The 21904-nt window shown below is 43.5% G+C and overlaps 1 protein-coding gene across 1 annotated transcript in view; it reads right to left on the bottom strand.

Moving 5' to 3' along the window:
• SH3RF3 (SH3 domain containing ring finger 3) overlaps window positions 1–20787 on the bottom strand; it is a 195919-nt gene extending 175132 nt beyond the window's left edge. The window contains exon 1 of the mRNA XM_040454177.1: window positions 20755–20787. Within this exon, the coding sequence (XP_040310111.1) occupies window positions 20755–20787 (33 nt within the window). The remainder of the gene's footprint in view (window positions 1–20754) is intronic.
• Between the last annotated feature and the right edge of the window lie 1117 nt (window positions 20788–21904).

The following is a 21904-nucleotide window of genomic DNA, read 5'->3' as shown; positions in this document are numbered from 1 at the left end:
GCAAGGCCCATGGGAGAGCCACGGCCCCTCCCACACAGTCCCAACCAAAGGCTCACGAACCATTATTAATACAATTCATTTGCCTACCCACTATTTCCTGGCCCCCTAATATGTCCAGACACAGTTCTAGGAACTGCTAATATGTTAGAAACAAAACAGACAAAAATCATCTATGCCCTGAGGGAACATACATTTTAGACAGGGAAAGAGATGTATGTAAAATAAATCATTACCTATATGCAGCACATTGAAGTCGGTAGGTATTATGGAGGAAAAACATCCAGAAGAGAATGGGAAGTGCCAGTGGGGCTTGGAGTTTGCAATTTTAAATTCAGTCCAGGTTCTGGGGGAAGCGCCCCAGGAGAGGAGGACACAGGCAATGCCTGGGTGATGTTCCTGGCCTAGAAAAATTCCTCTGCTCACACTCAAATCAGTTTCTTCCTGACGCAAAAAGAGGAGAGAGAAGAGGGGCAGAGGGGAGGAGGCAGGGAAAAAGGCTGGGAAGCTGTTAACTGATGACAAATGAGCTCTTTTGATGGCTAATTCCTGAGTCTTGCTCTGGCACACAGCCCTGTGGGGCAGAGGGAAGATCTGTGCACAGCATCAGGGGATGTCAGCTTCATAAACACTAGCACTCCTGATGCTCCAGGAAACAGAGATTCAGGCACAGAGCATGGAGAGAAGGAAGAAACTATCCTCTGGTCATCAGGATACAGAGCATCTTCTTGTGCTCAAGAGAAAAGCTGAGGAGCCCTTTTTGGATTTTGGTCCAAAGTCAACACAGATGCTACAAGGATTCCAAATGCCTGGCTTTTCACACAAGGCTTAGAACCGGCTAGTACATGGCATGACCTCTATTCAGCACATATTTACCAGGCACTCCTTTATAACACACGATGCAAGCAACACAGAGACAAGTGACTGAAAGACCCTAAGCAAGAAATTCACAGTACCTTCACACAGAGCCTATTTGTTGATGGGAAGCAGGGTGAGATCACAAACACACACACACACACACACACACACACACACACACACACACCCCTCTCAGGAGGGGCTGGGGAGTGATGGTGTCTATTTGCCATTCTGAGTACACAATCTGAAATATCTACCTTTATCCATCCATTGTTCCATCCATCCCTCCATCCATCCATCCAGCGACTAGGTGAGATAGTAGAGATATAACAGTTTAAGGGCTGACATACTCCCCATTCTCACAAAGTTTGTGAGGAAGATGGAATACTTATGTAGATTAATAATATACATAACATAATGACTTTAAAGAATCTACAAGATAAAAGTCTTGGATACTTCTGAGACATGCCACATAGGAGGCAAAAAAAAAAAAAAAAGAGAGAGGTAAGTGACAGAGATAGGCATGAGAAGTTTACCATTTTTCTTTAGCTTTGCAACAACACTTGAAATGCAAACCAAAATTGAGGAAAAGGCAACATTCTTCTTTCTGTGGGCCACTAAGTTTGGCAGACTTACCACACACATTCCATTATGACAGAAACTGGGCACAAAACATTCTTTCCAGCACTTTCCCTCAGAGTACCTCCTCAGCTGCCCCAGAGTGGGAGAAGACAGATAGCCTATACATATATCACATATGCAACTTTTTAATTTTTTTAACCACTTGCTTCATGTAGATGAAATTACATATTTCTTAAGGGCCAGGAATGTTGTCTTCTCATGGCCTCCCTTTATCAATGCCTGGCTCAAACACTAGAGATCCAAGAACCCATTGGAAAATGTTATGGTTTATCTAGACCCAAAGTTAAAAGGCTCTCCAGAGAGACTTTTGGAAACCATTCATTTCATATAACTTTCTTCTTTGTCACACTCTATATAGTGCAAAACTGCCTAAAGATGTCAGAACAGGTGGGTTGAAGGTGGGGGCTGGGCCCATGTATGGTAAGAAAAAGTACCTATTGCCCAGTTTGTGTCAGGCTCCTACAATTTATTTCACTTTCCTTTCTGCTGTCTTTCATCTCAGCTCTAAATCAAGCTGAGCACAGTCCTCGTGTAGGCCTTGGAGAGGTGTAAACATCTCTGCTGAAGCTTCCTGTGCTGGGCTTGGCCTGTCAGCTAGGACTAGGCTGAATGGGCCATCCATCTCAGAAACATGCCAGAGGAAGGCTGGGCTGTGGGGGGAGGGGACAGGCACAGGTTCTAGTCATGACCTCAAACCCTTTGTTTTTACTCCCAGGGCAAAGAATCTAATGATTTACATCCATTGGAAGAGTCTTAGTGAAGATCCCTTCCTGCAGATCAACCTTATTCTTTGGGTCCAGAAGTGTTCCTCATGGGGACCTGTTCTCCATGCCAAAGCCCTTTTATCCGGAGTTCATCTTTCAGAAATCTCCAGGATGGTTCTCAGATGGAAAAATTTAGAGACAATCCACAAAGCGTGGTCAGTGACTGGACCTAGAAGTTAGCGGCACAGAAGGGACTGAGCAGGGTGAAATGCCAACAAATTGTGGGCAGGCAGCATTATGAGAGAAGCTAGAAAAACAGTGAAAGGAACACGTTTTCAGGGGGAAAGGGAGGTAAAGGAAGAGGACAAGTCTGGCCATAAGAAATGTGGTCGCTTGTACTGTCTCTGTGGACATGTGACCAAACCCCCAGGGAGACAACAGAGACCAGTAAGGATGTGGGAGGAAGGAGGGGCACATTCTTATCATGACCACTCCATTAACATCCTGGAGCAGGCTCAGGTCACCATCCCTGGGTCAGAGGGTAGAGACAGGAACAGTGAGCTCACATGTTTGATGTTCCCACATTCCAACTCTGGATGGCATTTAGTGCTCATGTCAACGACTGTCACCTCCCTGCCACCAGAGTGGTCATGCGTTTCTCTGGTTCACACACACACAGATTTGGGGATGAGAATTATGCTGCCAGATCAGAGGACAATGTACAACCAATAACCTAAATAGACAATAGTCATACACCAAAATCTATTTCTGGACTTCCATTTCTATCAATACCACCATCTAAGCATCCTGGACAACCCTCCAAACTGAAAAACTAAAATGCTAGATTAAAAAGAACAAAGACCATCTTTAAAATGAATTGCTGATCAAAAAGAATGAAATCTTGCCATTTGCAACTATGTGGATGGAACTAGAGGGTATTATGCCAAGCAAAATTAGTCAAAGACAAATATCATATGACTTCACTAATATGAAGATTTTAAGATACAAAACAGATGAACATAAGGTAAGGGGAGCAAAAATAATATAAAAACAGGGAAGGGGCAAAACATAAGAGACTCTTACATATGGAGAACAGAGGGTTACTGGAGAGGTTGTGCAAGGGGGGATGGGCTAAATGGGTAAGGGGAATTAAGGAATCTACTCCTGAAATCATTGTTGCACTATATGCTAACTAACTTGGATGCAAACTTAAAAAATAAAAAATAAATTTAAAAAATGCATTGCTGAAATTGGAGGTTCACCTCCTAGGAACTGTTCTTGGAAAAAATAAACAAGTAAAGAAACAAATCAAATCAAATCAGTTTACAGGAAACACAGGGGATACAGGAACATGATACATAATAGCACAAGGATGTAACCAGCAAAGTCAAGACCATGGAAGTTCCACAGGACAGACAACTAGGTTTCTTCAACATATCAGTGGCATGAAGAGGCAGTGGGAACTGTTGGGTGAAAAGGACCAGAAGAGAATATCCAGTGCACATGTGGATTTTGTTAGGATGTCCTTGGAACCACAGTAGAGGGGACGGCCATCTTGCCAGCGCAACCCAACGAAAAGCCCCTAGCGGCGAACCAGAACGAATTGAAGGTCAACCAATCACCAGCGACAGCACGACCTGACATGAAAAAGGCCCACCTGGACCTAAACTCGGAACCGCTGCAGCTTAAAAACCCTACCCCACCACACCCGGGCGTGACTTCCCTGACTCCTCTCTCTCTCTCTCCCCTTGAGTCACGGAACCTCGCCCAAGACCTTAGTTCCCAATAAAGCCTTTGACTGATAAAATTTTAGTTCTTGACTCTTACCTTTACCCTAGCCTACGCCTGACCCTAACAGATTTATTTCAGAAAAACAAAGAAGCCATTTTAGAGACTATCTGGGAAATTTGCACATGGATGATTTTAGGGAATTATTGTTAATTCTGAAAAGATATGATGATAGGGGTGGGAGGGGGAGGGGAAAGTGGGTGATGGGCATTGAGGAGGGCACCTTTTGGGATGAGCACTGGATGTTGTATGGAAACCAATTTGACAATAAATTTCATTAAAAAAAGATACTATGATGATATTGTAGTTATGTGTTTTTTTAAGACTTCAGGGCACCTGGGTAGCTCAGTCAGTTAACCATCAAGCTCTTAACTTCAGCTCAGGTCATGATCTCACAGTTGGTGAGATTGAGTCCTGTTCTGGGTTCTGTGTGGACAGTGCAGAGCCTACTTGGGATTCTCTCTCTCCTCTCTCTCTACCCCTCCCCCGTTCTCTCTCTCTCTCTCCCAAAAATAAATAAATAAATAAACATTAAAATAAAAGACTTCATCTGTTGGAGAAATATACTGATGTATTTACAGGTGAAGTGATATAATGCTTGAAATTAGCTTTGAAAGATTGCACACACATACAACACACAAACTGGAGGGAGATATGAAACAAGATGAGCAAACGCTGATAAACTATGGATGCTGGATATATGGGGTCGTTCTACTAGACCCTCCACTATTGTGTATGTTTGAAAGTATCTACAATAACAAGAGAAAGAAATACATGGCTGAGCTGACACAAAGAAGGATTATGCAAAGGTCAAGAGTGAACCCCGGAACCCCGGGAAGAGAGCACCAAAGCCGTTTTACTGCGAGGTTTCTGCTGAACTGTTTTGATGCTGGAGAGCGGTAGGCTGTGAAGTCTTGGCTCCACTCACAGCGGGATGTCTACTCAGAGCTACCTAAGAAAGTTTGGCTAATAGGCGCCCCCCTTAGTAGAAGCAAGAATGAAAAACACGCCAGCTGCACTGAAAGCTCTGATCTAAAAACAAGATTTGCCAGCTGACTCCATCAATGTATAAAAAAAAAAACATAACACGTCATGTCTAATCTGGGTATTCCAGGCATATAAGATTGGTTTAAAATTAGAAAAATTACTCATTTGTCACACTGAAGATTGAAAGGCAAAAACCATTCCATCTCAAAAGTTTTTTTAAAAAAAATCATTTAACAAAATTCAAATTTGACTTTTCATTTAAAAATAACCTCTGAATAAACTGAATCAGAGAAAAATGTCCTTAACCTGATAAAGAATATCAACAAAACCACCACAACAAACCCCAAGCTGAGTGGGGAAATCTTGAATATGGTACCTCAAAGATCAGGAATAAGGCAAGGATGCTGTTTACATCACTCCTATTCAACACTGCACTGGGGATGCCATCAGACAAAAGAGAAAGGGGGAAAGACTGGAAAGGAAGAAATGAAACTACAATCATTTGTAGATGGTATGATCGATCATCTATGTAAAACCCAAAATTACTACCCAGAAATGATTAGAATTAATAAGATTTGCAAGGTTTTTGGATACCACCACCAAAATATAAAAGTCAACTGTTTTTCTTTTTTCTCTTTTTTACGTTTTCTTATTTATTTTGAGAAACAGAGAGAGGGGGTGGGTAGGGGCAGAGAGAGAGTAAGAGAGGAGAATATCAAGCGGGCTGTCAGCGCAGAGCCCAATGAGGGGCTCAAACTCATGAACTGTGAGATCATGACCTGAGCCGAAACCAAGAGACAGACACTTAAATGACCGAGCCACGCAGGTGCCCCATCAACTTTTTCTATACATAATCAACAAGCAGTTAGAGCACAGAATTTCTAAAAATACTTTATATTTTTCTTGCTGTTATAAATTGTACTAGTAATAAATTTAACAAAAAATGTGCATTCCCTTCATGGAGAGTATTATGAAATTTTACTGAAAGACATTAAAGATAAACAAATTGAGAGTAGTACTATGTTTTTGAGTAGAAAGTTTCAGAAAAGCTGCAATTTTGTCTCTAATGTATAGTTCAAATGTATTTCTAATGTAAATCTCAACAATTTTGAAGTACTTGGCAAGATTCAAAATATATAGAGACAGCAAAGCCCCTTGTCCGACTAGATATCAAGGCTTTAAATAAGTTATAGTAATTATGAACATATAATGGAATCAGGAATAGACAAATGGATGGAAGGAATGGCCCCGGTCCAGAAAAAGCACCACACAAAGATGACCTGATTTATGAGCACGGGTACTACAGATCATGCAGAGGAAGCCTAAGCTATTTAATAAATGGTGTTGGCAAAACTGGATTATCTATGTAGAGGAAAAAATGGTCCTCTACCTCATGCCATATAAAAAATTATTTCTAGATGAATTAAAGTCTTCAATATGAAAAGCAAGTCTGTGAAACTTTTAGAAGTTAATGTTAAGGCTCCAGGGTAGGAAAAGATGTTTTTAAATAAGACCCAAAACATTCACCATAAAAGAAAATGTGCTCACGGGTGCCTGGGTGGCTCAGTCGGTCAAGCGTCCAACTTCGGCTCAGGCGTGATCTCACAGTTCATGGGTTCGAGCCCCACATCAGGCTCTGTGCTGACAGATCAGAGCCTGAAGCCTGCTTTGGATTCTGTGTCTCCCTCTTTCTCTGGCCCTCCTGTTCTCATGCTCTCTCTCAAAAATAAATAAACATTAACATTTTTTTTAATTTAAAAAGAAAATGTGTTCAGTTCAACAACATCAAAATTTTAGAAAACATCTATTCATCAAAGGACACTAAAAAGAAAGGAAACAGCCAATCCACAAACTGGAAGAAGATATTTACAACACATTCCAAAGCAAGGTATTTGCACTGAGAACAGATAAATAACTCAGCAGCCACACTGTGGTTAAGAGCAAACTCATGCCAGGTTCAGTTCCTGCCCTGCTCTTACCAGCTGGGGCCTGAGTAAGACACTGCATCTGCCCCGCAGACTCCTTACTTGCGAGGCAGATGTCACGGTAGTAACACCTATTCCACTGGGAAGGATAAAAACAGATTATATATCCAAAACTACTTAGAACAGTGGCAACAGGGTAAACACTAGATAAATATAACCTACCTTCAAGGAAAAGAGAAGTAACTCCAACAGGCAGTATATAAAGACAAACACAAGTGGCCTATAAACATATGAAAACATAACAGTACTGGTAATCAGAGATTTGTAAATTACATGTCATTTGACATCCACTAGACTGGCAAAAATGAAAAAGTCTAACAGCAAGTATTGGCAAGGGGTAGAAAGGAGTGTCTGCCACCAATCCAAGTGGGAGTGAAGAAGTGCTCTCTTGCCTGGCTACCAGTTCCAAAGAAACCAGCCCTGTGTTCTCTAGAGAAAGGATGCACTTCTATGTATGCATCAAAAAACCAGAAGCAACAAAAATGCCCAACAACTGTAAAGTGGGCAATGTGTGATACACTCAAATCATGGAGCACTATCCTGTAGAAAGATGAGTGAACGAGATCTGCAGGTGTCGACATGGCTGATTCTTTGCTGGGTGGAAGAAGCAAGTCACAGAAGAACACGCAATGATTCTAAGAATATCACATTCAGCACCAGGCAAAGCTACTTAAAACAAAAGAAACTATTCAGAAACACATACACACATATTCTTAAACACTTCTGCCACCATAAGAAAAGCAAAGGTGACAGTAAAAGAACAGGAAAAGCCACCTGAAGAGCCCCCAAGTCTCAATGTTTATCAACTGGGTGGGAGACACACTGATGCATGTTATATTATCACTCCTTAAACTATGTCCACCTTCACAGACTTCCATGCATATATTTCACAATAAAAATATTGTTAAAATGAAGTATAAAGACTATTCATTTCTAGTCTAAGTGCCACACACACTTCAACCTTCCATGAGCTTCTCATCAGGAGTGATTTGCAATGAAAGCCTACAAGGTTCATGTTCAAATCAGTGTTCAAATCCTGAATGTTACTTCAGGAACAGAAGTAACAAGGAGGGAGGGCAGTGGGAACCGGAAGCCTATACACTGCTCTGGGCCAGCAGCATGCGACACACTCAGAGGGGGTCACTGGAGGAACAGGTGGAAATATCTGGCCTGCAAACCAGATTAGTGGGGACACGGGATAAAGGCTGTTTATAAATACTCTAATTAAAGTGTCATCATATAAAAGATTGGGACAAACTACATTGTAGATAGTGGCCTGCAGGATAGAGCCCAGACCACCTAGGTGGATGTTACAGGCAGACTAGGAATCCTTATTGAAAACAAACTTCTAGTAGCCAGAGTGGAGAATACAATGGGCTGCCTCTGGAAGGAGTGAGTTCTAGGATCCAATCCAATATGGAAGAGACAATTGGGGATTTATAAAGGGGACTGGGCCACTGGGGGCTGGGGGCAGAGGAGACTAAGAAAGTAAACAGAGTAGGAGATCCCTGAGATCCCTTTCAGGTTCTGTGCAAACTGACCCACCCTCACTCCTGTGATACCAGCTGCAGGGATGGAGTAGGGTGCTGAACTCAGGAAAATTAAAGACTAGTGCGTTGTTTCCGAGCACTGCAGAGGAAATATGGCCAAGAACCCCCACACTGACCTCCAGAGCCTGGTAAGAGTCATCACATCCCTCTTTCTAGCCTCTAGAAAAAACAAAACACAAAACCCACAAACACATTCTTAAAACATTTCTTAATGCAAGCCAAAGGCCTGTCCCAGAATAGCCATTTCCTTGCCAAGGTTGTGGGACTACATTTTTCTGAATGAGTCATTACTGTTTAGGAATGGAAGAGGAGAGAGTTTGGGGAACTGACATCTCACTGTTGCTTCCAGGAGATGGTGTGCCAACATGCACGCATGTACAGACACTGCATTAGTTCAAACACACTGCATACTAAGGGAAGAAGAGGGCTGTTCCTCAGAATTAGAAGCAGATTTGTATCAGGCTCTGTTCCCATCTGTACATTCATCCTCTCCTAGTATCACTGGTGCGCACACAGCATTGTAATTTTCACCTACGTTGCTACCAGAAGGCATCAACAGCTTCTCCGCAAGGAATTCCAGGCTAAAAAACCAACTTTGTTCCCTAAAAGACCATCTCCAAAGGACTAATTAGCACTTTACAAATATTAGTCGATGATCAAATATTATTAGACGATCAACATGGCTTTCCTTCCAAAGGTAAGTGGTGACTGAAACCTCCATTATTATTTTAAAATCTAAAAGATTAATCAAAACCAGTTCACACCCTCAAAGATGGCTATAACCATAAAGGCCGGCAACAGGAAATGTCGTCAAGGATGTGGAAAAACCAGAACTCTCATACTTTTCTGGTGGTGAAACGGTATAGCCACTCTGAACAAGGCTGGCGATGCCTCGAATCATTAAACAGAGCTACCAGATGACCCAGTAATAATTCTACTCCTAGGTCTGTGAAAACCTGTCCTCATCAACTTGCACATGAATATTCACAGCAAAACCACCCACAATAGTCAAAAAGTAAGAAAACCCAAATGCCTGTCCACTGGTGAGTGGATAAACAAATGTGGTATAACCACATGATGCATTATTATTATTCAACTATAAACAAATGAAGTGAGCTATGTCACAACCAGGATGAACTTTAAAAATACTATGTTAAGTGAAAGAAATCAGACCACATATCATCTAATCTCATTTATATGAAATGTACAGAATACACAACTTCACAGAGACAGAAAACAGATTAGTGGTTTCCAGGAGCTGAGGGGACAGGGAACAGGAAGTGTCTGCTGCTGGGCATGGGGTTTCCTTTTGAGGTGACAAAAATGTTCTGGAATCAGCAGTGGTAGTTATACTAAAGACTACTTAAAAACATTAAGATACAAACTTAAAAAAAAAAAACCCAAAATGTTAGCACTCTGAGATATTTGGGGACCTAAGAGAACAACAATCACTACCTTGTATAAAACAGGTTAACAGTTTGGAGCAACGTCTTCATGTCCACTATCTCTTCCAAATTTTACCACCACTTGTAGGAGGGTGGGAGCCCAGCCCAGCCATCATGGTTCTCGTCACTTCCTCTGGTTCCTGCTAGAAGCACGTAAGAACACCCACAGGTAAACCACATGGGCATACAGGGTTCACTAGCCCCTGGTGCAGAAGCACATGAAGTCAGGTCACACTGGAGACCACTACATTGGGGGCTTCAATGTTTTGCCCACCCACCACAACTTATGATATTCTTCCTGGAGAGAGAGGTGGAGCTACAAATTATTAGCAGGGAATACACGTGGATAGTTTATTTTTTTTTAAATCTCACCGAACATCCTTTAGGGTGACAATCCTGATGGCCCCCTGGCTCTTCGTCCCACTTCAGAAGCACACACTTCCCCATTCCTCCCCTGGCATTGAGCATGGAAGCTAAGGCCTCTCTCCGGAGTGCATTCTGTGAGCTCAAGCACGGCCAGCAGAAGCAGCAAGATCTCTGCAAGTTCCCTCCTGTCTGTGCTGTAACATTTTAATGAAACAACCCCGGGGGTAAGATGATAAAGACACTGACATGGTACAAGAAAATCCCTCTGCAACACAGCTTAACAGCCGTGCCCACATCCCACACTTAGCTTTTTTATGATGTCTGCCTACTCTCATTAAATTCCAATCTAGCCAGGGAAAAGTCACCTCTTGGCCTCATCTTAACATTACAAGAGTTGTGCATGGAACTTTAATTGATGGCAATAAAGCTGTCTGCCCATATCCTAACGTGGTGAGATACATAGACACCAAAAGCCCGATTTCCAAGCTGGAGAAGGGTCCTCATTTGAATTCTTATCTGTTGAAAAACCAAAGAATGAGCTGACAGTCTACCCCTTAATGAATTAGAAATCACTTATGTGGGTACCCTTTGTGCTCAGTTAATACATCCTTTTTAAAAGGTTATTTCTGCACTGGATTCGTCCTTTCACATTCGACTGGAGGCTACTGCAGATTTATTCATTCAGCAAATTTATTCTTGCAGTAGCTCTCAAAAATCAGCACACACTATTATACAGCACAGGCTCCATTTGTGAAATTATTTATAGCCTTATTTAGAAAGCTAAGCTTCCTTAAGACTGACAATTTTATTGGCTGACTTAAGCGCAACTCCAAGGCAAGGAGCACTTGCACTTCTTTGCTCAGGATCCTGGGCTCTTGCCATACCTTTCAAGGCCAAGGTTGCCCTTGGGAGCCGCTTGACAGGTTTGGCTTTGCCTATGCCTGGTCTGGCTGCCATCAGACTAGATAGGTTTACGGAGGAGGATGTGGATTTAGGACTTCAACAGGAAACACAAAATACACAAAGTTCTGCTACAAAGGGAGAAAGGGTTGCTATTATTTGGGGATTCCAGGCTGTTAGAAGCCATGCCAGGTATTCTGTCTACCTATCTGTCCTTCTCTCCCTCACCCTTTACCTTCTCTTCCTCCTCCTCACATTCTCTCCCTCTGCCCTTCACTCACTTCCTTTCTTTCCTTACCCTGCCTTCCAGTTGTCAAGGTGATAAAAACAAAGAAACAAACAAACAACAACAACAACAACAAAAAGACCATGAGCCATCCATTCCTTGAAATGTGGTATTTGCTTCAATACTGAATTATCAGGACTGATCATCTTCAGACCTGAGACCTGCCAGAAAATGGCAGAAGTCCTTCACAGAAGTCCTGAAGTCCTGACCACACCAGGGCGTTAGGTAAACTATGGCAATCCACTGGAATTTGACCAGAACTTTGAGATTCTCATGGCCAATCTTTGATGTCCACATGTGACCGACCCCTTACTCACACATTTCTTCCAGCATTCATGATGGTAGTTGGAAGTAGACCCTCTCCCCTCTAGAAATCTGTCTTTCCTTGAGTTGCATGGCAGGGGGGCAAGGTTGACATCTGTTACACATTTATTCATATTTACCATATCTGTGCTGCCACAAGAGGGTTTTATCTAGACAAGACTTCTAAATTGGCTTGGCAACGTTTAATCCTCTATTGATTAGTCTTATGTCCTATAATCCATCCAGTCATTGAAGAGTGTTTGTCAAATTTCTATTTTAATAAAAACTCCAATAACAACATTTCCCTTCCTTTGTTAAATGGAAACAAAGCATAATCTAATTTTTAAAATAGTGTAAGCAGATAATCAAAATTTGACAACTATATGCCCTGACTCAACTAATTTCCACTTCAAATGTTTCTAATCCATGCTGGCTTTGGCAATGAATGATGTTCTGGAGACAGGAAGAGGCAATTTGAATGCCACATTTGCTCTACCAATTTACTAAATTAAGTGGCAAGATAGTGAAGGCATGGCTTTTCGATGAGAACAATCTAATTACACATGGATCCAAGGATATAAGGTTGGAGTTCCATTAGTTTTTAAATATTTATTTATTTATTTTTGAGAGAGAGAGAGCATAAGAAGGAGAGGGGCAGAGAGAGAGGGAGACAAAGGATCTGAAGTGGGCTCTGTGCTGACAGCAGTGAGCCCAATGCAGAGCTCGAACTCACGACGTGAGATCATGACCTGAGTCAAAGACACTTAACCAACTGAGCCATCCAGGCACCCCTGGAGTTCCATTTTTGACTGCATGCCTCAAAGAATGCAGAGAACAGCAGAAAAACATTTGAGAGATATGTTCATGCACCTCAGCATCTTGTGTGTTCACGTGTCTTTCTTTCATGAATACGATTTCTTATTATTAATACTTGGTCATATTCATTAAATTGCTGTAACTTCTCGCTAATAGCTGCCATTCTTGGGAAACAATCATAGATGCATTACATACATCCTAATCCTCATTTTTTAAACCCCAGCAAAGCAGGCAATATTATCCTCATTTTACAGATCAAAGGTTCAGCAATATTGAGAAAACTGTATACAGTCAAAAAGGACAGGGATTTAAATCCAAGTCTGGCACTAAACTCCATGGTCATTGGTCATCCCACTGGATCATTCTGCCCCTCTACACATGCTCAGCAGAGTACCGTGCCTAGAGAGCTTGATTTTCCTCCAGAAATAAATTAATTTGCATGGCACTGCTTACTCACCTGTAGCATCTGCCTCTATGTTGACATTTTATAGGAGTGGAATACCAATAATCTCATATGAACAATACTTTTGTATATTGTGCATCAAAGAGCTAGAATCAATAACTGATTCTGGTGATTTAGTAAGCAGAGAGTTTAGATATTCTGATTAGGTTGGGACAGGACTAAAGTGCTCCCAGAAAACAAATGCGGATCTGATAGGTAGAATAACCTCCTTTTCATAGCATGTAAACTGGCCTTGGGTTCAAAAATGCAGGGGAAGCTGTGACTCATTGCTGAGAATGTGAGTAACGTGGTCCTGCAGCTGGAGCTGTTCTACCAGCAGGAAAGATAGCCTTGTGCTCCCTGTGGTTATACCTGACATCTCATATGCTGCCTCTCCAGTCCAGGAGGACACTAGCAGCTATGCAGAAAACAGGAAGGAAATCTCTCCTCTGGGTTGTCACGTGGCCCCTCCCCATAGGACCAGCCCTCCAGAGATAGCCACACCAGCAGGGGCCAGCATGATGGATAATGGTGAGGAAAACTGGGCAAAGAGAACAGTCACCTTCATTCCACAAACATACTCTGCAGGCTTATGGTTGCATGCATTCCAGTCCTCACCAAAATCCCATATAAGAGAGGCAATGGCACAGTGCTGGCAGTGTCTATGAAGACATGACCACAGGGAAAGCTTGAAGGGAGGGTGACACAGGCAAACAACAGCCTGAGAAATCAAAGATGCCTTCACAGAGCAGGGGACATGTGAAGTTTTGAAAGATGAGTAGAGATGTGCCAGGTAGAGGGGAAGGGTGAACATGGAAGAAAGAGCTTGGCCATCAAGCACAAATAGGGAATGAGAGGCAGAGATGCAAAGATGACTTAAGGGGTAGTCCTCAGGTCTGAAGGAATTATGTCATAAAGTGCGACCAGGTAATGCAAAACAACTCATTTGAAAACAATCCCAAGGCTATTTTATTTAATTGTGCGGGGTGGAGAGGCCATGTTTAGCAATCAGAGTACCTATGAACTCCAAGCTAGCAGCCAGAGCACACTGCTTTTCCCCTCCTTCCAGCTTGCTGGGAGTGGGAGGTGCTAGCCACCTGAAATTCCAGTTAGCACAAACATCCTTTCCCCATCCCAGAGGCTTGGTTCCACTGAAAATTTAGATGGGCAGAGCCCCACTGAAAATTCAAAATGGAAGGTGCTCAGAGTACCTGGGTGGCTCAGCTGGTTAAGTGTCCAACTCTTCATTTTGGCTCAGGTCACAATCTCACAGTTTGTGAGTTTGAGCCCCACATCTGGCTCCATGCTGACAGCACAGAGCCTGCTTAGGACTCTCTCTCTCCCTCTCTCTGCCTGTCTCCCATTCATGACTTCTCTCTCTCTCTCTCTCTCTCTCTCTCTCTCTCTCTCTCTCTCTCCCTCTCTCCCTCTCTCCCCCTCTCTCAAAATAAAAATAAAACACTTAAAATGGAAGCTGCTCAAGTTGGGACCTGTCATTGCCCTCTTTAACCCTTAATATACATCAGAGGAGATTTCTACATCCTAAATGCAAGGAAAATGGGACCAATGTGATTACTAGCTCTTGCTCTCCCAAGGGGACAGAAATGCCTCCTTTGCCTGGCTGGAAAAAGCTTGAAGGTGGACGAGGGGAGGAAGGATCTGGCTGGAATGTCTGGGACAGAGGAACAGGCCAGGCCCAGAAGCAAGCCAGCCACATCATTTGGCTCTGGCCAGTCTTCCCCAAGTGGACACATTTTAAAAAGAGGGGAGGGGGATAAAGCTAATGTTTAAAACCAACAGGCACAATAAGAGAAGATCAGGGTGGAGAGGAACTTTCTGCCCTAGAACAAGCCCATGGGGTTGCTTTTTTGCCATGTGGGCTCCTTCCATTTGGGCATGGGAAACATGTATTTTTCTAACCAATAAGTTGCAGGAGAGGAAAAGCAAAGTGCTTGTAAATGCAAGCTCTAGGCCCTGGACATTTAAAGGGGAGCACTGGGTGTTCTGTGGGTCTCTGCTGGGCCTGCAGGCAGACACAGTGAGGACCATTTGTCTCTTTCCACCCACTGCCTTCACTGGCTCAGGAGAAGGGGAAATAAATGTAGAATTTGTATCAGGATGCCATAGGGACCAATTCTTTCTCAATTCCAAATAACGCAACAAGCTTAACCCTTGGGCCTTGCAAAATTGTACTGCTGTCACTATTTAACATCTATAGGATGACAGCCAAGAGTGAGGTACAGGAGAAGGAACCAAGACACACCCTCAGGCAGGGTGGGGAGCTCCTGATCTGCATTCAGCCAGGAGTGGTCACTGTGCCTGCAGCTGCTGGACTAGGCAGGGCAGACACCACAGACCTGGCACCGCTCATAGAACAGAGACACAACTCACTCTCCCAGCTTTCATCCCAGCCAGATGAATGCTTTTGATCTGTTCTGGAACACAGACTTTAAATAAGGACGTTCTCAGAGAAGTTCTGAAGTAAAATTTCACTGCATATTTAATCCATTTGGATGTCAGTTGGGTTTGATTCCCGAATCCTCCCTTCTTTCTTCTCAGGCCACTCTGCCTTTGAGAGAGGGGTGGTCTCAGGCCAGGCTAATGGGGGCTCACCTATTATACTCTGTCTTGAGGTGGGATGGTAGCATGCACAAGCACCAGCACCTGAGCATCCTCTGGCAGCTGTCCAGGGCAGCACCAGTTTCTGACCAGAGCAGATTCAGTTCCCACTTCCTGGGGACCCCAATCTCCCCAACCAAGCTAAAGAAACAAATGCTGCTCCCTGAATGCTGTCATGCGTATAACTCCCACTAGAGTCTGGCAATAGGCACCTTGTCTTTGAACCAATACACCCCACAAGAGCAAGATCCGGTTGTCTGACATCTATCTTTATGCCACCAATTCCAAAACACAGAGCTCAAAAGTGCTGCGATTCAATCACTGACAAATGAGTATTTTGAGAGCAATCCTGACTTCCTCCCCCCTTAACACAATTCTCTCTTAATCAACTGGCACTCAGTGGTACTCCTTCTTCATAGATGGCATGTGCAATAAACTGGCAAAGAGCAAACATTCAGGAATGGATTTTCAGTGTCTGGGAGGTATGAAGCCAGTCACGCTAGGAGGAACAGCCGAATGGAAATACTCCCAAACATCTGGGGCTGCGCTTCAAATTTCAAAGTGATTCTTCTGCTTGCACAACTTTACAATCTTGGCATTTGCCAAATGCTTATGTTTTGCTTAATCTGAAATTAGGCAAGGATTTCAGCTCTCACTCTCGGTATCACTTGAATGGTTTTTCTGTGTAAAGGGAGCTTTATTGTATACCGAAATTCAGCCTGCTCATGGTTTAGTAAGACAGAAGGCAACTAAGGGTCATTAGCAGCCTCATTCTTCTCCACTTTGCAGTATCTGACTTCCCGTCAAACGCAGGTCTGCCCCTTGCCTGTGCCTTTGGTCAGTAAAGGCAGAAAAGCTGCCCAAGACCCCTCAGTTCTCAAGCTGAATGAGACACTGCTGGCCACACTCATCTTTCCTTTTGACCCAGACTCCATCTAGTTGCCTCCCTGAGGAATCTAAACCCCAGACAGATGAGGTCCTTAAGTCCTAGCACGTACTGCCCAGTTAGTGCCAGGATACCAGGAAGGCAGGCATAAGCAGAGTGCGTGCTTCAAAAGGTTTCTTCTCAAAAGGCAGTCATCCCTCTTATTTTAATACTGTGGTATAAAAATAAGAACTAATACTATGCAACTAAAGTCATTCAAACATGGGTCAGTTCTCTTTTCTCAGGGACAAGAGCTGACAGAAACCAAAGAGGACTTTCTAACTGTCCTATACTTTAGAAATAGCATCAGAACATGGGGAGAAAAGCCTGGCAGAAACTGGACCAAAACTGAGTCCTTATTGTGACCTGGGCCAGCCACTTGCCAAACCACACCATGCCACGCTCTGACCCAGTTAGCTGGGGCAGTCGGGGGGAGTGGGGCTGGGGTGCCCTCCCTAGGACTAAGTCAGACAGCTTCCTCACTGAGGTTCAACAGGTGAAGAGGGAGAGATGAGGACCCTCCTCCCTTTGCCCCTTCTCCCCTGGAATTAACTCTCCAGGACTGGGAACAGAGTCAGGGTCAATGGTGCTGACCATGGGCAAGACCTGATACAAAACCACTGTCAGCTGGTGAACAAGAACCGCCACTCCATGAGTTCACCTCGCCAGAAAGCACATCCAAGTGCCCCTGTGGTCTCATGAGACCAATACTATAGAAATAGAGGATTAAAACTTACGGCCCCCCAAAACTTGAACACTGATGTATATAGCAGCTTTATTCATAACTGCCCAAATTTGGAAGCACCTTTGGTAGGTGAATGGATAAACAAACATGCAGACAATGGAAAATTATCCAGTGTTAAAAAGAAACAGAGCCACAAAAGTATACGAAGAAACCATAAATGCATATTGCTAAGTGAAAAAAGCCAATCTGAAAAGGCTATATACAGTATGATGATACAGTATGATACAGTATATCCCAACTACAGGACACTTGGAAAAAGTGAAAATACAGAGAACAATAAAAAGATCAGTGGTTTCCAGGGGCTTGGGGGATCAATAGGAGGATTTTTAGAGCAGTGGAAGTATTCTATATGATACTACAATGATGGAAATAGGTCATCATACATTTGTCCAAACCCATAACATGTATAACACCAAGAACCCTAATGTAAATCCTGGACGTTGGGTGACAGTGATGTGTCAATGCAGGTTCACTGATTGTAAGAAATGTACCTTCCTGGTGGGAGATGTTGATAGTGGGGGAGGGTCATGTGGGGTGGGGGTGCAGGTAATGGGAAATCTTTGTACCTTCCTTTCGATTTTGTTGTGAACCTAAAACTGCCCTGTAAAACAAAGTCGATTTTTAAAAAAAGCAAAAGGTGTGGAGTCTCTAAGGTAGGCGACAAGTTCTCAGCATGCCAAGGACTGCTGCTAAAGACCACCTGTGTAGCAATGGTCACAGTGACATCAACACCCATTGGTTGCTCACCTGCTACAGGCAGGGGACCAGCATCTGAAGAACCACCAAGCACTGACCTCTCCACCAGATGGAGGCACAGAACCAGCCATTATCACATGGGAATTTCCCCAGTGCCAGCCTCAGTTCTGAATCCAGAAAAATGTGAGCTTCACCCTTTCCTCCCCATCCTCTTCATATCCACTACACCCTCAGAGAGAAGCCCCACAGTGATGATCACTGCTTAGCTGTGAAGAACTGCTGTGAGGGATGAAGACCAAGAAGCAAGACACTGATGGACCCTTAGCCAAGCCCTCAAGTTCAACAAAACCAGCTCTGGACACCTCCTAAAGTTCCATCTTGTCCTTTCTCCTTTGAAGTCTTCCTTTTTTTTTTCTGCTTTAGAACTGCATGCTGGAAAATTATTTTTTAATCGCATCAAATCCCTAGGTATTAAAAATCTTTGCAATGTAGGCAAAAAATCTGATATATTTGCATAAAATCTCATACAGACCAAAAAAACCCCCAAAACCTTCAAATACATCTCAAATGGTTTCCCATTCTCTAGTGTGACATGGGAGCAGAGATATACTGCTTTGGTAATGGGTGATGCTTTGGTGGCTGGTGGCTTGGTACTTAGATCAAGTCCTGACATGAAAAAGTGAACAGCCTTCCAGGATGAGTGTGTCTGCACCAACAGAGGCTCCTCTGTGCCAATGCAGCCCAAAGCTCTTAGCTCTCTACCTCCCCAAAGGCCACAAGAGCCACATACAATGAAATGGAAGAGCACATAGATGAGCTCTGGATGGGAGAACAGCAACTAAGACAGGAAGAGCCCCTGCAGACCATGACCTGGCAAGCGTGTTCTTGTGGGTAACAGTTTCTGACATCTGTGAGACACGTACTCACTGTCCCCTCTGCTCACAGGAAAAACTGACCATTGTTTTGCATGTTTTCATCCCCAGATACTTTCTTGCTGCCTCGTAGCATAAATGAGCGTCTTCTATAGGTAGAAACTATCATTTTCCTCAAACTGCCCTACTGTGATAGAGGGTTATTTTGCTTTGCTTTTAATCACAAGGAGAATTTTAAGAGTCAAGGGACAAAGAATTGACCTTGCTGAGTCAATTGTTTGATGAGTATTACTCAGTTAACAGCCCAAATTTGGGGCTGGACCCAGGGCCCTTCTGCCTTATTATGGAGAGACAGACAGCCCTGTGGGACTTTGGGGTTCACACTTAGCAAAGGGAATCCTAAAGAATAAATCATAACACAAAACCTTTTGCCAATAACACTCAGTCCAGTAAAGTCTGTGGCCTTTGTCTTCATTATTCTACAGAAGTGCTGCCTCAATGGACCTGTCTGCATCAGTAAGTACCCTCTGTGTTTGCACTGTCCAATATGGCAGCCATCGCCAAGTGTGATTGGGGGCTACCTTACTGGACAGCACACCTCTGGAATGGGTGCTGGCAGTTCTAAAACTAAAGGCTTAACTGGAAATAACAGTCACACAGGGTGATGCTGTAACTTTCTCACAGTCACCAGTGGTGTTTTAGCTTTGTTCTATGTCCTACCAACACCAACAGGTCTGTGATGGGCCTGTCTAATATACTGGTAGTCCTATTCATGGACTGATTCTCCTATTCGTGGGCAAAAATTTGATGCCAGTACAGTTATACCCCACATTAAACAAAACCAAGCTGGCAAAAGAATTTACAGAGTAAGAATCTGGCTGGTGAAGACGATTATTCACTTTTTAAGAAATTCATCAAATGATTCATTAAGGAGCATTTGCCTTACGCATGTAAAGAAGGAGTAATTTACAAATTTATACACAGCCTTTAAAGACCAAGCAAAGTAACAGACACATGCAAATGAAGGTGGAGACATTATTCATGAGGTGGCAGGAATAATAATGGTGAATAAGTTAGCAGTTATATTCACAGGCTAGAGAAATTCCTCCCTGTAGGGAGGTAAAGGCAGAGGTCAGGCCTTGAGGGCTGACCCACTTTCCCAGTGGGGCCCTGTCCTCTAACCTCCTTCATTGCTCACCTGGCTACACCAAAACATTATCATTGTCATTTTTAAAAGATCCATGGGATTTATCTCTTCAAAAGATCCATTCTTTGGAATCCTGAGCCACTAGGATAATTGAGGATTCATCAATTTATCTAGTTCAGGAAAAATAAATTCTTCTAAACTGTATTCCAAATACTGCTCCCTTAAATAGGCTGCCTTCCACATATATGACCCAGTGTCACTTTTGAGCCCCTGTCCTTAGTTTCCTGTTATATAGCCCAGTGTCACCTATGCCTCCTCCCACCACCTCACAGCCACATTCAGTAAATGCTCGGGCCTGCTGCCTTCTGCCACTGTGGTGTCCCCAAAGCCACACTGGCCCAGGTGCTCAGGAGCCCCCTGCTCCCCACAGCCTCTTCCCTCTCCTGCTGTGCCACTGCTCAGGTGGTTCTGGAACTTTTTCTGGTCACCTTCTGCCCTGCTCCAAAACCTCCACTGTCTCTCTCACACACTACAAAACAAAGTCCAATTACCTCAGTTTACATATGACGCCCCAGAGCACCTTTCTAAATGTCTTCTCCCCCATCATTCTTCAGACCCCTTTGCTCTAGCTAAGCCCACATCAAATGCTCCCAGAATGCCAAGCCCCTTTCCTCTGCTCACCTGCCACTTCTTCTGGGGTGGTGGACTCTCCATCTCTACAAATAAACTCTAATCAGCTTTCAGGCATTAAGGCAAACACCAACACCCAGAGAAAGGTGTCTATTCTGTGAGCGGGAAGAATCAATTTCTGTCCACTAACCTCCCAGAATATTTCCTTCCCACCTTTCCTGAGGATGCTAAACTTAAGAGGCAGCTGGAGCTAGCTGTAGTGAGCCCTTCTGCCAGCTGGAGCCCCAGGGCTTCAACACACAGCTAAGTACATAGCCTTTCTGGGCTTCTGTTTTCTCTTTGGCAAAGGATGATAATAATGACACTTATGTCATCAGGCTATTGTGAGGGCTACCAGATACACTAAGCATCAAGGGTGGAGAGCAGTGTGGCATGTGGTAAGCACTCAGGTGTGACCTTTGGTTTCGTCTTGTATCAGTGTCTCCAATGAACACATCTTACAATCTGACACTTCAGCTGTAGTTCTCATCCCTTGGCTGTGCACCATGATCAACTGTATTAACAACAAATGCATCAGGAAATAGATGCCAGGCTCTGCCCTTGAGATGTGTATTTAGTTAATTTGGGATAAGGCCTGGGCATCGTCAAGAGAAAGAGAGATCCTGATACCACACCAGGGGTGAGGATGTTGGCACAAACAAGTTCCCTAACCCTTCTTCAGATCCCTCTGTTCTTCAGAGCCCAGTCCTTGCACACAGAGGAGGCTGATGAACACAGGACACATATCCCCTACTGGGGTATGTGCTTGAGTTGGGATCCTTGCCTTTTGTCTCTTAATGCTATAAACATGCCCACCCATAGCACCTGGTCTCTATTCTTCTTCCACTTTACTACAAAAAAAAAAAGCCAAGAGCTATGGTGGAAAACAATGGGGCAGTTCCTCTATAAGAGAGGATTACCATATGACACAGTGATTCCACTCTTTGGTATATACCTCAAAGAATTCAAAACAGGTATTCAAGCCAATACTCATATAGGAATGTTCAGTGAAGCTCTATTCACAATGGCCAAAAGGCGGGAGCAGCCCAAATGTCCATCAGTGGATGAATGGATAAACAAAATGTGTATATGTACAATGGAATATTAGCCTTAAAAAGGAATGAAATTCTAATGCATGCTACAACATGGATGAATCTTGAAG

The sequence above is a fragment of the Herpailurus yagouaroundi genome, unplaced genomic scaffold (genome assembly GCF_014898765.1).
Source record: "Herpailurus yagouaroundi ecotype Mexico unplaced genomic scaffold, PumYag 210, whole genome shotgun sequence".
NCBI lineage: Eukaryota > Metazoa > Chordata > Mammalia > Carnivora > Felidae > Herpailurus > Herpailurus yagouaroundi.
The sequence above is the reverse complement of the archived record's forward strand: the minus strand, read 5'-3'. Positions and strand labels throughout refer to the sequence as shown.